General features: G+C 34.8%; 1 protein-coding gene across 8 annotated transcripts in view; it reads left to right on the forward strand.

Annotated features, from left to right (window-relative positions):
• The window catches only part of BANK1 (B cell scaffold protein with ankyrin repeats 1), a 328778-nt gene that overhangs the window by 144765 nt on the left and 165615 nt on the right, over positions 1-18398 (forward strand). For all 8 annotated transcript variants that reach the window (XR_003521018.2, XM_027600223.2, XM_027600221.2 and 5 more), the window contains exon 7: positions 10257-10453. Coding sequence is in view for 7 of the 8 variants with exons in the window: in XM_027600223.2 (XP_027456024.1) it covers positions 10257-10453 (197 nt within the window). In the remaining variant the exon portion in view is untranslated. The remainder of the gene's footprint in view (positions 1-10256; positions 10454-18398) is intronic.

Raw genomic sequence — 18398 nt, forward strand, 5'->3', positions numbered from 1 at the left:
TCTGTGGTGACCCAGGAGCTAAGTTTGTAAGCAATATGCTCTAGTCAAAGACCCATATGTCTAATTTGACTTACTGCTCTATAATTTATTGTGGCAGCTACCCCATCAACACCCACACCTATGCCTCTTCATGGCTATCACTGGCACCTTCCCTAATGAATTTCTCTTTCTCTTACCTTGTAACTTTGTAGCCATGAACCTGAATGTTATCTTAAATCCACCTCTTTCCTTCAGAGCTGGGAGACTCAATCATCAAGTCCTATTAACTTTTCTTTTGAAGTGTCTGACATTTCTGTCCTTCCTTGTCCATTTCAGTGTGTCTCCACTCTAATTCAGACCATCAGTTATTTCTCCTTGCTCCTGAAAAAGTCTTCTAGCAGGTTTTTCTAACATGTTTCATTTTCTATCCTACACTTGGGTGCTCCCCTAGATATTCTTACATTCCATTTTTATGCTGTCCCTATATTATGTATGATGGTGCTCCCAAAGGCATTTTAAGCTCTAACCATCCCTTTATTGCCCCCAATACTGCCCAAATTTTCCTTGCTTTAGTTCATTTTTATTGTCAAAATTATTTAACATTTTTAAAGAATAAATCAGTTGCTAAAGACCATAAGAAGTCCTGAAAAATGCTGAATACTCCTTACTACCATAATCAAGCATCCTTGCCTGATATCTTGGTTTACTGCCTGGTGGTGCATATCCCTTGGATTTCTACATGAGACCCATACAAAGGTCAGTGGGTAGCTTTCCACCTGTAAGTTGTGGCCTCATGGGAGAGTGTCCAGCTCTCTGATCTCAGCTTCACCCATTGTGTTTCCTCACTTATGTTGTTCTAGGCTTCCTGACTCTTTCTAGGTTCTTTCCTGGCTTCTTCCTGGATTCTTAGTTTTTTTTTTGTTTTTTTGTGTTTTTTTCACTGTCAAAATTCAGCAGAGACAAAGTAATTTTCAAAAGTCATTTTTAAATGAACACAGGAACAATACAGTCTCACATCTATGGAAATAAAGTTTCTAGAGATTTCTTAAACAGAGATTAGCCACAGATGGGCTGGATTGGTTGAACTTGGAGCAGCCCCACTTTTTATTACTTCATCACTGTCTGAGTTAGATAATGGAGAATGGATAATAAATCTGCTCAAATGCTGTGAGATTTAATTTTAATTGATACCATTCCAAGAACTGCTAATAAAGACTATACATCCTCCTTTGCTTCCTAACATCACCTCCAGGCATGGGGTCCAAACTCTTAGGCTGTTTATTGTGGCTTCATGGATTTACTTCAGTCTTGTTTTACATGTTGCCTTATTTCTCCTTGGCCATTCCTGGCCACTGCCCTGGATAAGAAAGTGTTTTACAGTGTGTCCCCAAATACTCCTTCTCTGGGATCAGACCATCTTGCATCAACCTGCTGCTTACATGTTCTGCTGCTCTGCTGTCACTCATTGTAAACTACGTGCCTGCAATTCCTCCTTTTCCACTCCATTCATTCATTAGCTGTCATTTTTCCTTCCTTTTCTCTTCCTTCTTCCTCTTTTCCTCTTTCTCCTCCTCTTATTACTACCAATGCTAATTTTTTGGTGGATTCTATCTATGAGGGTATTCAGTGAACAATGAACTCTTTCTGGATTCAAGGTTACATGATCATTCATTTCTCATGCTTCTTGTCAGTTCATCATTCAGATATTTTGCATGCCAGAACGTCAATCTTCCAGAACTTTATTTTTATAGCTTTATAAAAGTCCCAAATCTTAAGCATTTAGTTACAACAAAATATACAGAATCTAACCAAAATTAAAAAGATCTACAGTCATTCAAAGGAATTTATATTACCTGAGAACAACAGAGTAAGGACTCACTTTCATCCTAGATTTTCCTATTATTTTGCCTAAGCCTGGCAAGTGGGAAAATAAACAAGACAGAGTCAAGGCCCTAGGACTGTTCTTTCAACCTCCAGGGTGGTTGCCAGTGTGGGCTTTAACCATGCCCAGTTTGGATTTTAACCTTGTAAACCCTAAACACAGAGACAGGCAGGGAGAATGCCTCAGAAATCATGGGCTGAGATGTTCACAGCTTCCTCCTCTAGCCTGGTGCCTTTCCTGGCCTCACCCTGAGAAGCAACACACAGGACTGCACCCAGAGACTCCTTAACCGTGTGGAAGAAAGAAAAGAAGGCACTATAGTTTTGAAAATGCCCCGCCTGTGCTGCAATGGGAAACAAATGCTGAACTCTCTCTCCAAAAGGAGAAAAGGGCCTTTAGATTGCTTTACAATGCAATTGATTCTCATTGTTTGCGGTAGTTATGTACTATAAAGTCACTGAATAGAGAATACTGAACATTGCTCGAGGAGAATACAGGATTAGCTTCCTGCAAACTTCTGGTCACATTTTCATCAGCCTATCAATACATAACCTCATTTTATGCATGTTTCTGTTTAAAAACACAGCATTTAATATGCATTTTTGAGTCATTAACATAGAACTCACCAACAATGTCATTATAATTCATGCCTGAATGCAGCTTATCTAACACACTTATTTTCTTCATAAAGCAGATCACAGCCTTCTTGTGCTTAGGAACACCAGACAGCATCCCTGTGCTATGCCAGGGGGCCACTTTGTAAACAACTATTCACCACCACCACCAACAACAAAAAAAACCCCACAAAAATGGGAAACATGTGGCACTACGTAGACCACAAAGGGGACATTTGTTTTAAGTATGAGAGTTGAAATAAGAAGGCAGGGTGTTGACTTGTTTGACCTCAGCTGGGAACATGCACTCAGATTTTTTACCGCTCTGCACATGTCTACAAATGACCACAAAATGGCCACAAGTTTTGATTTGGGGGGGGGAGGGAACAAATACATTTTAATGAGTAGGAAAATTTGCAAATATGAAATTCCTGAATAGTGAGGATCAGTAGTACTTGTTTGTATGAAAGAATACATTGGACCGAGGTTTAATAGCTTATTGGTAAGATGTTATCATCTTCATTTAAAGGTTGAGAAAATTGAGACACAAAGTTCAAGTAACTTGTCCAAATTACACCATTAGTAAATTCTGGAGTTGGGATTCCATCCATCCAATCTGGTTCCAAAGCCCTGATGTTTAAGCACAACTGCACAATATTGTCTCTCAAAATAAATATTAAGTTTTGGAATTCTAAGGTTTATAATAATAAAAGGTGTTATTTTGAATTTTATTTATTAAGATGAAACCAGGATTCATTTGAATATAATGTTGATTAGGAATTTAACCATTTTAACTAAAACACTTGTAAAAAAAAAAATCTTACATGAAGTTTCCTGAGACAATTAACAAGGGACATACAAATCGGATACAACTTTTAATATTTTTCTTTTAAATATTTAAGAGAATATTTTAGTAACAAGAATGTAATTGCAATAATTAATGAGGTGAATACAAAATTGAGATTAACACTAAAGGGTGTATCTGTGTACTTCTCACTCATATTTTATGCAATACAAAAGATAACAACAAAACTGCAACAAAGGGATTTGATGGAACATTATTTCCCTTGTGCATTGAATTTACACTGTCAAGGCTTTAGATATATAATAACCCTGGAGGTATTTTTTGTTGCTTGAAATTCTAAATATGTTTACTATTTCAACAGCATGTGGAAAATGGCACCTCACATGTTGCATATTTGCTTCTCTTGTCACAGAACAATCAGATTCATACACCCAGCAATTCTCCATTTTACAGATCCATGGAAATACTAACATTTATCAGACTCCAAATCCTATGATGAAAGGAATGAAAATTATTACCTTTCTTCAACCTTCTCAAATATCATCCTTACTCTTTTAATTGATATCTGATTAGCATCCAGGGAAAATTACCCTAAGACCATCTGTGGCATGGCTTCTAACCCAGAAGAAAACCAGAAGTCCCCAACCCTCTAATTTTATAAATGAAGAATCAGAGGTCCAGGGAGATGAAGGAACTTTCTTAAGCATTACAGATTTAGTGGCTGAGCTGGGATTAGAAAGCAGATTTCTTGACTTATCTTCTCTTTGTTGTGTGCTTTATTGTTTTGTCCTGAAGTGGCCACCTGGTCATTCTACTTTGAGTGAATAAATATTTATGATTCCAGATAGTGACTTATGAGAACAAATGGATTACATGGTCATGCACTTCCAGTTTGCATCGTCATCTTTTAAATTTTTAAAGCTTATATTCCAACATTGGGTATATTCCCATTCTATTATTCTAGTGAGCTAGGTTAATCTTTTGAAAGCTTCGGTTTGATTACTTCAGTCTAATTATTGGCCACCTTTTATAGGGATTACCTTGAACTGTTAGAAATGGCTCAGCACAAATATATGATTCAAATTTCTTTACTATGTACCAACTCACCTATTTATTTTTATTTGTAAAACTAGTGAAATTGGAATTTCCTTGAAAGGGGAGAGACATTTAATTCTGTTCTTCTGAAATTACCATTCAACAAACTTGGTTGAAACAACTGAAACTGAAAATTTATTTCATACAGAAAAAGAAGTTACAAAGCAAACTGACCACACTTTAGTGTGAATTGTGGCTTCTTATTTACACCTTGATAATAAAAACAGATGCAATGAATCTTGATTAATTCAGTGGAAATTTCCATGAAATAAAGCAGATGTATACTACAGATTAAGCAAACTTTAAAAGACTTTTTATATCTTCTTAAGGAATCCATTATTTTAATCCAAAAAATAAGATTATAAACTGCTTATAAAATAAGTGTTGTAAGTTTAAGAAAATCGCTAAATGGTGTATAAGCTAAGACTAATAAGACTTCTGTTTCTCATTACAGTGTACATCATAAGAGTCTATTGCTCGCATTGTTAACAACCAGCAAGATTATTTTCAAAATCAGTTTCTCTTTTTTAATCCAGCAGAAAATGAATGACAAAAGAAATCTAAATGAACCAAATTCCAGAAAGGGACAAGTCCTTCATAAGAAAGAAGAAATTCATGAGTTCCTTTATCCTTTACAGAGCAACAAGAACTCAGTATTGATGATGAGTAAAAAGAAACCAACTGAACATTTAGCAAACTTTAAGTGGATATCTTAGGCTAGTGTGATGGACAAAAGTCCCAAAGAACCCCAATAACAGATTGGGTCTGCATCATCCACCACCTCTCTTTTGTAGTCTGTTGTAAGTACACAGAGGTAGTATACCAATGGCTGAAGGGCAGGAAAACTGAGAGAGGTCCTTGAAAAACATCCCGAGTCTTCCCTGAAGGTCTACTAATGGCTGCTGAAGAGTGAAAGGGGGACAGTTTGCTGAGACGAATCCCACCAAAGCTTTTACCATATGAAAAGCAAGTTCTAAATAGAGAGAGGCATAAAAGCTGGAAGAAATACCTCCAAGCTATTGGGATGGTAAGGAGTCTGCCCTAACTGGGTATACTACAGAGGCCCCACAAAATTTGAGAGAGATATGCTGATGTGAAGTCTGGAGGCAGGACCAGAGAAAAAGAAGAATATCTGGTGATCCAAAAGCTGACAGCCAGTCTGTACAGCAGCTGAGTTTTCTTGAGTCTCAGTAGGGCTCAGATCCCAGCCTGTGCTGAAGAAAGCTGTGATCCTGTCCTCAAAATATTTGAGGCCAGTTGTTAATGGAAGCTAAGTAAAGACACAAAAATGACCAGGCTCAGTTAGTTCATTGACAGATAAGTTTCACTCCGTTCTCAAGTATAGTTGTCTGACTGAGGGAATGATGTGCCTTATTCTGGGGGTAAACGTTATTTATTTCAGTTCTTTAATACAATGCTCAGTGTACAATAAAAAATTACAAGAAATGTGAAGAAGGAATAAAAGGTGACCCTTGGTCAAGAAAAGAGACAGTGATTAGAAGCAGACACAGAAATGTTCCAGATGTTGAAATTATCAGATGGAACATTAACTATAATAAATATGTTATAGAATCTATTGTAAGAGTTGGCAAAATGTGTAAAAAGATGGCAATTTTATCAGAGCAATAGAAATTATAATAAAAAAGGAAATCCTAGAAATATACAATATCAGAAAATTTTAAAAAATTAAATAGCCTTAATTGTAGAAACAACAAAGAAGAAAAGAGAATCAGCAAACTTGAAGACAGTCCAAATAAGTTATTCAGACTGAAAAAGAGATGAAAAATCTACTCAAAGTAAAGCCATAAAAAAGAACAAGCTCAATTCATCTACATATTAATTTGACTCAATTCTAATCCAAGCTGTATAGGATAATATTAAATAATCTAACATATGTGTAATTGTATTCCCTTAGTAAAGGTGACAGAGAATGAAGCAAAAAAACATTTGAAGAAATAATGGCCATGAATGATCCAAAATTGATGAATGACTTCAATCCACAGATTCAATAAGTCCCATAACCCCCAAGCAGAATAAATACAAAAATATACCTACACACACCATAGTTAAACTGCTGACAATCAAAAATAATAATAAAATCTTAAAAGTAGCTGTGGGTGGGGAGGGTGAGAGGGTGAGGAGTCTGTGATGGAGAAAGCACATTCCATACAGGAAAACAATTATAAGAATGATATCTGACTTCTCATCAAAAAAAGGGCCAGAAGATAACGCAAAACACAAGTATATGTGATTCCACTTATATGAAATCCAAGAAGAAATCAAACTTACCTATGTTGATAAAAATTAGAAAGTAGTTGCTTCTGAAGTGGAGAATTGACTAGAATGAGACATGAGAGAATTTGCTGTGGTGATAAAAGCTATCTTTAGCTTGTTTTGGGTGGTGGTTACATGGGTGTATAGAATTGTTAAAACTCATCAAACTCATCAGTGCAATTTTAAATTATACTTTTATAAAAAAAATTTTTAAGCCCTAGAAACATAAATATCTTTACGCAAAAATGTTAGTGATCATGTGATTACAAACTTGCCTGTTCCAGATACAGAGGAATCCATTCATATCTCAAATTCTCATAATAATCAAATCAAGGTGAAAATATAAAAAGTATGATTTTACAAAAAGTATATATAAAAGCCTGAACTAGTTCTTAGCATAATCATACCTGTATTGACATGAATATCTTTATTCATATATAGAAATATAATATTATATCCACATGCTGAGTATATTTAATTTGATGTTCTACAAAAATAATGCTAAAGATCATGATTTAATTAGCATTAAAATAACTAACATAGTTCCTATGAATCATTTCAAATTCTTTGAAAGGTTAATCTGTCATATTTTAATTTTAAAAACTTAAAAATTTTTTAGTTATTGGTCATGTGTATTAGCAGGCTGAGCATTTCCAACTTAATGAAAATAAGCAGGCAAAATAACCTCATCCAAGTTAATAAAAAGGGTTGCTGTAAATGATCATAAATGATCATTGGCCTAAAGGCCAATTTAAAACTGTTTCATCATTTTATAAAGGACCAACTATTCTGGGGTCAAGCTCTCAGGATGGATAGTACTTTGGAATAATGAAAAGAATTAGGGATCTTATGGTTGGAACAAAGATGAATTAGGACAAGAATGCTTTAAACTATTGACACAGAAGATAGAATATTTATTGAAAGCCTATTATGTTTCAGACACTCGCTGGGCACTTTTTCTGTGTTACGTCACTTAATTATCTCAATAGCCCTACAAATTTGGAAGAGAAGGCTAGGCTCAGATAATTAGTAGCTTGTTGAAGTTCGCATAGTGAATACCAACCAACTCTAAGCCTGTGCTTTTGTGACTTTCGTATTCTATATTGCCCAAAGGATATTTAGAGGAAATACAATTCACCTCAAGAGAAGTAAGAATTGTCTAATAATCAGTGTTGTCTAACGAAGACACAGGCTACCTTAGGAAGTAAAGGACTCTCTGTCATTAGTGGTATGCAGGTAGTACCCAGATCATCTCTTATAAACTCTAGGAATACAATTCTTTTTTTTTTTTAATGTTAACCACCATACATTACATCATTAGTTTTTGATGTAGTGTTCCATGATTCATTGTTTGCATATAATACCCAGTGCTCCATGCAGGACGTGCCCGCCTTAATACCCATCACCGGGCTAAGCCATCCCCCCACCCCCCTCCCCTCTAGAACCCTCAATTTGTTTCTCAGGGTCCATAGTCTCTCATGGTTCATCTCCGCCTCTGATTCCGCCCCCTTCGTTTTTCCCTTCCTGCTATTTTTTTTAAACATATAATGTATTATTTGTTCAGAGGTACAGGTCTGTGATTCAAGAGTTTTATAGGAATACAATTCTATTACTGGGTAGGAAACTGAAAAGATACCCTCCAAGGCTCTCTCATGTCTGTAACCTCACAAAGTATTCTAGTAGATTAGTGGATTTTAAGCTACTACTAAAAATGAAGTAGAGAAATGGAAAATAAAGAAGCCAACCTTCAAATCTGTAGCACCCTTTACTATTACTATAATCTTGAATAAACAGAACTTCTTCCATTTACATATCAGAAAGCACGGTTCAGAGTAGCACAACTGTTAAGAAAGGTAGCCTGAAAAACCATGACCACTTATCATAGTCCTAGTTACTCTTTTTGATGTACAAGAGAGATTCTTAATGAAGTTTGTTGTTGTTTCTAATATTATATTATCCTAAACTTGAGGGATTTACTGACAGAGGTTTGGTGAGGTTAAAATGTGACTGTGTTCCCATAATGATTAAATGTTTATTTAATGATAAAAACATTTTAAGTTGCATTGACAGTGATTTAAAAGTTCACCAGAATAATAGTGTGCAGGAATAATGTATAAAGCACTGATTTCCAGGTGATGTTTTTTGTTTATTGTATGATGTGTCAGTGAGAGAGATGACCAAAGGCATGTAAAAATCTGACATTATCATGTAAATATTTTTCTTCATTAACTTTGCCCTGGTTTAATTATAGCAGAAAATTATATTTTGTGGTGACTTTTAATGAAAATAAATAAAAAATTATATCTTAATACCTTAAGTAACTACACCTCTATTTTGAAGATGGTACCTACTTTAGACAGTTTCAGCTTTCACAGGTTCATCTTCATAAAATATTTGATAAATTTTGACCCACTGCATACCATATAAGAAGGAACCAATGCATTTATCACTGAAATATAACCATGGGATTTACCTATAGCCATTTTGCACTAACACATTTTGAAGGGTAAAATATTTCCTTACAGCAAAGTTCTTAATGTATCCTGGAGGGCTTTGTTTTGTTTTCTGTTAAAACATACAAATCAAGAAACTAAATAATTTATTCTGCCCTGAAACAACCAAGTGAATTGAAAACTCAACGTCTCATTTCCTCATTTCCTTTTTTGTTGGTTTAGTCTACAAAATAGTAAAGAGGTAAATGAAGGCAGATTCAGTTTTCCAAAACATTTGGAAGAAAATTGACTTTTGCTTTGACACCTTTGTTTCTGTTGCCATAAGTCTTCCCATTGCATGCTTCCGATAATGCCACAGCTATTCAAGCAAAGTGGTGTGTGATTTCTGTGACACATTTTTTCCAGCTAGGTGTGAAAGTATAAAATAATAACAAACCATCACTCATCTGTGTATGTGTGTTTTTTCATTGAGATAGCTGTTTACATTCACCATTTTATAGTTATACATAATTATTACTCCTAATTGATAGCTAATAACTAATTATGAAACTCAAACTCTGAAACATTGATATGAAAGCTGTAAAATTCTGATGGAAATTTCCATACTGAAGATGTTTATAAAAGTGCTCACCTGTATCTTCTGTCGCAGTTCCTTTTTGAAAGAAAAAATTCATATAGAAATCTAATATATCCCCTCCAGCAGTTATGTGTCCATTTCACCTTCAGAAGGCAGCGAGCTAGGCATGGCAGTAGAAAACACAGAAAGGTTTTATAGATGGACCTATTTAATATTGTTAGTGTTTGGCTAATGTTGAAATATATTCAAAAAGAGTTATTACAATATGATATTTGTGTTCTGTTTTATTTTATATTTAATGTGTTGATATGCCTTTCCAAATTAAACTTGCCCCCCAAGTAAGATGGGGGCATTAATGCCAGTGAGAATATCAGTTTATATTTATTGTATGATGAGAAATAGGAAGGAGGAGATGCTTCATTGTTAAAACCACTGATGGTTTCTTATATGTGAAATCACACTGAAAGTCTGTTCTACTTTATGAGAATTACTTTTAGTAGATTGTGTTTGACTTTTTCTTATGGAATTCCAGACATTGATAAAAACATATTAATCCTTTTACCTCTTATGCTTACAGACACTCATTTCAAAGAACTCCCAACTCTTCTCCACTGTGCAGCAAAATTTGGTTTAAAGAACTTGGCTATTCATTTGCTTCAATGTTCAGGAGCAACCTGGGCATCTAAGATGAAAAATTTCGAGGGTTCAGATCCAACACATATTGCTGAAAGGCATGGTCACAAAGAACTCAAGAAAATCTTTGAAGACTTTTCAGTAAGGTTTTTTTTTTTCCATTTTATCTCTAGAACTCTTTTTATAAAGTGTGTGTGTGTGTGTGTGTGTGTGTGTGTGTGTGTTTGTGTGTGTGTGTGTGTGTGTGTGTACATTGCCCTTTTGGAAATGATGCTACTGCTCAGCTAGTTTATAGTGTCTTTTGGTCCTGAGTCATTCACTGTGTTAAAAACATTTTGCAAGATAAGTCAACTTGTTTTAGTATCACTATAAACCAGCTCTGACTCCATGCTTCCTCCCCTAAATAGCCCTTTTTAAAATTTGTCTTCCTGGCTTCTATATAGCCTGTTCCATATTGAAGAGGAGATGATGAAAAGGCAATGAAAACCCATTGCCTTTATTCTTTCATTCAAGAGTCTGAGTTAGACACTGTTAGGCTCATGAAATTAGATAAATAATTAGGTTAAAGGAAAGCATTTTGATAATCTTTCAAAGTCTTCCATAAAAAGTTAATTCATGTTACTTAAATTTGTTTCTCATATGTGATTCTTTTTTCTCTCTCTGTTAAGTCCCTTTTTCTCTCTCTGTTAAGTCTCTCTCTGTTAAATCAATTATTTTGTAAATTCCTAATCAACAACCTTTATTATGTAGGTTGAAGCCCCAAATTTCAGAAGGATATTAGCTTAGAATTAGAAAGAATACAACCAAGGGAAGATTTTGAAGGAGGGGATACTACCTTAGTATATAGAATACACTTTGTGTTTTCATGATCAACTTTAGAAGAGCAATTATTTTCTCTTGTAACAAGAGAAATGTGTGTACATTTTGCTCAAAAAGTGAATTATGGCTCTTTGGAAAATGTAATAAGACAATAATTGTCTTGGTGAATATGTCAAAATTTGTCTTTGGATTCTCAGAAGATAAATAATTTTATTGCCATTGAACAGTTAATAAGGAACATAGAAATGCTGTGGGAACCTTCTGGTCTTTTTAGCATTCATTCTGATTATTAGGTTAAGTCAATGTAATATTGGACTTCTATAAACCATTGGTATTTGTGGATTTCAGATGATAACCAATCTAACTTTTTCCACTTTTAAGAAATAGCAAAGTAGTTATCAGAATAGCATGGATATCATTCACAATGAGTTACAATAAGAGATCTTTTCCTTGTATTTAAAATCAATACAGAAACAAATAAACAAATATAGAAATAAAGTTTTGTAACAAAATTGAAAAGGTACCTTTTCTATTCTGTATCCTTCAAATTAGGAATAAAAATTTTTATTCCTAAAAAGATTTCAGATTGTGATTCTCACATATCTGATGAGTGCATTCATTTTACTATCTACTCTATAAAGTCATTTACCGGTGCAACATGGTATCTGTCTCAGGTAAGTCAATTGATCAATTCAGTCGTGAGCATATTTGCCTACAGTACTCTTGTGCAATAGTATATCTTGGTTGTCTGTCTCAATTCTCTACAACCCTATTCTCAAAATTTTAACCACTGGTGTTCTTAAGTTAAAATTTCCTGTGAAAATCTTTAGCATCCAAGGTTACTTTCTAAGATAAACCCTGATTTTTAAAGAGTAATGCTTTCACTTGTCATTCTCCAGTGAAGACTCAGCTTTTAACAGGTACAGCCCCATGCAAACTGCATGTGCCTCATAAGTGACATGGCACTAGATATAATGCCAGTAGATATGAACATAAGTTCAAAGATAGGATTTGATGGATATGGGAAATAATTTTCTTTTTCTCTCACATCCTCTGGGTATTTGTACCTCTGCTCCTGCAGTAATAGCAATGATACAAATTGATGGTATTATGGTATTATAATCTATAATAGTACTGGAAACATGAAAGAAGTATAGGTGTTAATTAGATAACATTCTCAAAAAAAATGAAAGCTACTCATTCATAATGAAGAGATTCTGTTCATAGATTAGCATGGATAGTCTAGATAGCAATCATTGCCTTTAGGTCACTGTTCACTCTTTTATAATGGCTGCATTCTAATTTTGCAGTTGTACTTGATCATTATGCTATGAAATTTGTTGTGATTTTATATATTTTGTCTCTTTGTGAGCTGTTAACATTTTGCCAGAATGTCTATAGTAGACATTGCCATTATAGGTAGGATAGATCAATTATTTTGTAAATGTTCTGATGTCAATAAGGAAGTGACAATAACAGTTATAAGGGACAGCAGTTTTATAAGGGAATATTATGGTTATGGATAATTAGGTATAACAATTTTGTAAGCTACTAAAAGCCTTTTTGAAAATGCATGGTTAAGGAAATAGGAACATATATTTTAGGTTGTGACACACATGGAAAAGTGTGTTTCCTTTTGATTTATTTTTCTGATTATTCTTTTCATTATCAATTTTATTTAAAACAAATCCAAACATCTTACCTTCTTAGTGAAAGTATGCCATATAACCACACATTGAAATTTTATATCTAAATTATGGTAGCTAAGCCTTTTTAAGAGTATATCTAATAACAACAAAAAAAGAATATAATACATAATGCATATAACATACAAAATATATGTTAATTGATGGTTTATGCTATCGGTAAGGTTTCCAGTCAACAGTAGGCTACTAGTAATTAAGTTTTGGGGGAGTCAAAAGTTATATGTGTATTTTTGACTGTGTGGTGGGTCAGCATCCCTACCTGCCATGTTATCCAAGGGCCAGTTGTATATGGAGATTTCCCAAAGACCTTTCTGTTATTGATTTTTAATTAAAATAAATTAAATTAAAAATTTCAAAAAAAGAGTGTATCTAAATCTAGTAGAGAAAAAATGTGCAATCTCATTATGCTGCTACAATACTTTATTGTTTCTTTAATAATATTTACATAGCTTTAATGTTATAATCACATTCTGATAAATCTAAGATTGTGACATAATGTGTTCAAACTTTCCATTACAAAAAACCTTTCCATTAACTATTGTTTCAGAATTGTTGAAAGGAGTAGATATTGTTTCAGGTTTGAGGTTGACAATCCAATGAACCATACTTCTGTACAGAAGAAATATGTATTTTTAAATTCAAACATATTTTGCACCCAACTGATTGACTGATGTGTTCTATTCTTCCTAATCTCCCTTCAGTGAAACACTGTTAATTTTAAGATTTCACAGAGAATTACAACACAGTGTGTTTGGTCATCTCTGAATAAAATGGGTAGAAGGAAAAAGCAATTGTGATTTTTAAAAATACAGGAAAGAAAAGAGAACCATTGGCAAGCATTCATAAACAAGTGCCATATCTTAGTGAAACTATATGAATAATAAGGAAAAAGAAAAAAGGGGAGAAGCTTCAAATCACATCTCTTACATATCTTCATGACATTTTTCCTTTGAGAAGCTAATAATTTATACACAATATGTGAGCAGAATCTTTTTATTGTGAATGAATAGCTTTCATGTTTTGAGAACATTATCTAATTAATACCTACATTTCTTTTCATGTTTTCAGTACTATTATAGATAGTAATACCACATATTTCTAAAATCCATAAGGTCTTTCAAATAAATTACTCTATTTTCAGTTTCTGCCAATGTCTCCCAGGAGAATCACTCTGAAAGATGGATGGACAAAGAGGGTAAGGGTTGGTATTTAAATCTACAACCAAGTGTGAACCACGATTTACTTAAACTATCTTTTTTCTTCCACCACGGTGTTCACTTACGTAGTTTTATGTATGTGAATAAGGTCTTAATCATAAATCATTTTCATTAAAGTTTAGGAAACAGAAAATCAGCTTTCCATGCATTTTCTCTAGCTGGCTTTTCAGAAGGACTCTTCACTGGAAATCTTTCTCCTGCTCACATCTGTGATGAGATTTCTGTGACATCTTGCTCTCATTGACTTACCTCAACACTGCTCTTTGACCCTGTGGACAGTGGGCTTGTGTGTGTGTGTGAGAGAGAGAAAGACAGAGAGGGAAGGGGGGAGAGAGAGAGAAAGAGAGATTCTATTCCTCTAGTGTCTGTCTGACAGACAGTGACCCTGCACTTTTTTCCAAATGGTCCAGGGTTTGGAATGAAGGTACAGAGAGTAGATGTTGAAGCACGTTGAGAATCCCTTCCTTCATAAAGCAATGATTGACTGACTGGTATAGAGAACCTATTATTCAGAAGTTAGACTATGTTTGGGCCAGTGAACATCACTCTTCTTGACTTTTTATATCTCTCAACCTTAGCATTGCTCACTTGGTGCTTTCAATACTATTTGTTCTCTAGTAGATTGCTCATTTAATTTAGTATGTATTACGATATACTAATTCAGTCTAAATAGCAGCATACCCCACTTTGCCAATGTAGTTTTTCTTTCTTATAAGTCCAGAAGCAGATAATGGGCAATGGGTTCCCTTCCCCTTCCACTGTTAGGTGTACAGGAGGTGCTCAGCATGTATTTACTCATCGATGAGGCAGAAGGTAAGTGTCCAATTTAAGGACTTGTTTGATCTCACTTACCCAACAATATCCTTAACTAGGTTAAGGTTAACCTGAAACCAGCATAGCAAATGCACATAAAATAATTGGCCATATCTCTTTATATTCACGATTTTTTTTAAGTTTAGTTTTAGAGAATTCATGGACAAATATCCCAACTGCTAACCTCAGCATATATTTTTAATAGGCCAGCCTACAATGAATTTTAAAATTCTGGCCTTTGTTCAGTATTGATGTTCTGTTAGAACTGAAGAACCTGGAACAAGTCACATAACTGCTCTCGACTGCACACATTACAAATTCATGTTTCAGTTATGCTTTTGGAACTACTTAGCAACCTTTTTCTAAAATCCCATTAAATGCACCATAGTGGCAATTACAGAATTTTACCCCTCTGCAAGTCCGCAAACCCAGGTTTAATGCCCTAACTCTGCAGCTCTAAACATCCTGTTAAACTCCCTCATCTCCCCTCTCGTTTGCCAAATTTTCCATTTTTCTCTACACATAGGGCCTTGGGATTCAGCCAGCTCTGGATTTGAATCCTGACTTCATCAAATACCAAGTTTGCATCCTCGAACAATCTCTTTGCTTTCTCTTGGCTTCAGTTTCTTTATCTGCAAATGGAAAAAAAATAATTCCTTACAGGGTGTTTTTAGGACCTGATGAAATAAATGTGAAAGTATTAAATACATAGTAGATCCACAATAAATGATATTGCATTCACCTTATTTCCTTGGATTGATTGTTGTTTATATCAATTTTAGTTCTCCCCATCAATCATACTGTCTCTTTCTTTTGCATCATTAGTCTCTCCCATTATACTGACTCTTCCTTGAACAAACATGTTCAAATACACACGTGTACACATGCGCATATACACACACAGGCACACACACACTCCCAACAGCTCTGCTTTCTCTTCAATTTGTTTTTCAATATCAGAATTAACCGATATAATTAACAGAATAATAGTTCTTCATTTCACTCTGAAGCTGCTCTGTCAAAGGCCATGAATACTCTAGCATAGATCAGACCCATTGGATTCCTCTTAGGTGTCCTTTGGCTCAGGCTTTGGCACGGGTTTCCCTGACCCTGCCATCTTCCTAAATCTCCACTGGCCCCTTGTGAGTTTCTTCTCTTACCCCAACAGCTAAAGTTCTTCCTATACAATCTTTTCTTATTACTGATAAATAAGTCATTGTCTTTAACTTGGGCCTTTCCTCTGACTTAAGACTCCAGTTACAGTTTGCAAACATCGTTATCTTTGATGTAGTTGCTTCAGACGTTGGGCAGTCTCCAGTATCCTAACAAGGGTCACATCCCTACTTATGGTGGCTAGATTGTATTTAAAGTCTCTTGCAACCTTACGTTTTTATAATCATTTGTCTTCTAATTTCTTAGAAACCCTCCAAACTTGAGTTCTTTTGTTTTTCTCTGGCTTCATTAAAACCAATTAGCTTGTGTAGAACAGAATAGTCTCAAGCTGTCACTTACATGCCTGCTGGTCAAAAGGAAATGCAATTTCAGTGAGTACAAAATTAATCACAAATATTAATTGGAGCAATCAGTATTGACACCATAGCTTTAAAGAGTAGACCTCATGAAATAAACACAATGATATTATGCTTTCAGAATGAAAGTATACAAAAGCAAATGAACTGAAATTTCATTGGGAAAATATGAGTCTTGAAAAGTCTTATCTATTAATTGGCTTTGAATTTCAGTCATTATTGATGGTTGAGGATACAAAAAGGTGTTTAATGTAATTCAGTGTAGACAGGGTATATACTTTTCTACTGGTATTATGGCATGGTTTCTACTTTATATAAAGCCCTCTCCAAGGTCAGATTACATATGAGAAAAATACAGAACCATATATATTTTTTAAAAAAGAATATTCATCAAATATCATAGCTCTGCACCAAGCAGTATGATTTCTTCATTCTTCTTATGTAGCAACACCTTCCTTGTGATATATATGGATGTGAGAAATTAAAGATTATGTCTGACTTATTTTGCCTCCAAAAATATAAAAGAAAAATAGATGGTACCAGTTGAAGGCTAAATCTTGGGTTTGTTTTAAATAAATTAATCAACTTTCACTTGACCTGGGAAATCAATAGTCTCTTTAAATTTAGTTTGGCAAGTCAACTCATTGACTTATTCAACAAAATTTATTGATACCTACTAGGTATTGTTCTAAACACTGGGAATTCAAAAACAGACCAAAACTCCTGTCATCATAGAATTTAAACTCTAATGGGGAAAAAAAAGACCATAAATAAGTAATTAGTATATATAATGTGTCAGATGGACATTAGTGTTTAACACATTGTGTTCGGTGGTATGTAGGGGGAGATTTGGGCAGCAAATTTGAAATGAGTAATGGAGAAGTCCTCACTGTAAAGGCAATCTTTGGGTAACAGCTTGAAAGCTATGAAAACCATGCAGATATCTGGAGGGAAACTGTTCCAATAAGAGAAAACCAGCATAGCAAATGCAAAGCCCCGGAGGTGGATGTGCCTGGCATGTCCATAAAAGAGGAAGTTGCCTGGTGTTACTGAAGCAGAGTAAATGAGATAGAAGGAGAATAGTAATAGGGTCAGAAAGGTCACAAAGGCCAGTATCTCTAGAGTGGTGTGGGCAATGGTAAGGATTTTGGAGAATGAAAGCCATTAAGGAATTCCAAAGAGAGGTATGACAAGTTCTGATTTAACTCTCTGGCTGCTACTTTGACAACAGACTGTACAGGGCAAGAGCAGGAGGGATGAGAACTGATTGGAGACCATCCCAATCATCCAGGAGATAAATGACAAGATGATAGCAGTTTAGACTAGGATAAAAGCGGGAAAGACTGTGAGAAGTGGTCAGATTTGAAATATTCCAGTATTTTACAGGAAATCCAACAGATTTACTGATTATTTGGCAGCAAAATGTAAAAGAACTGAGTAGTTACTGATGTCTCCAAGGATTTTGGTACAAGGAATGAATTGCTTGCTATGTATTGAGATGAGGAAGATTGTGTGAAGAAGCAATTTGCCAGGGAAAATCAGTAGTTTGGTTTTGGATATGTTAAATTTTAAATACCTATTAGATATGGCAAAGTTTAGAAGTTGAGGTGATAGGGGGTACCAGCAGAAAATAATGAGCAGTAACCCTTGAAGTAGAGACATCAGGAAATCTGTTGACTTTGAAGCCAAAGGGGGGAAAAATTTCACAGAGGAGGTCGTCAACTGTGTACAATGCTACTGACAAATTAACTAAGTAAGATAAAGAATCAACCTTTGGTTTAGCACTGTGGCCATCAAGAGCAGTGTATGGGAAGTACTCTGAGGGCTGGAGGTGCAGTCAGAGGTGTGGGAGAGATAACAAAGCCTTGACATGATTAGAGAGAGTCAAGCAAGGAAAGGAAGAGTGAAATTGGGGAATCATGAGTATGTAACAGTTCTTCGGGGTGCTTTAATGTAAAGGGAGGAGAGAAAAGCTATTGTAGCTAGTAGGGAACATGGAGTC

Source organism: Zalophus californianus, chromosome 2, assembly GCF_009762305.2.
Source record: "Zalophus californianus isolate mZalCal1 chromosome 2, mZalCal1.pri.v2, whole genome shotgun sequence".
Taxonomy (NCBI): domain Eukaryota; kingdom Metazoa; phylum Chordata; class Mammalia; order Carnivora; family Otariidae; genus Zalophus; species Zalophus californianus.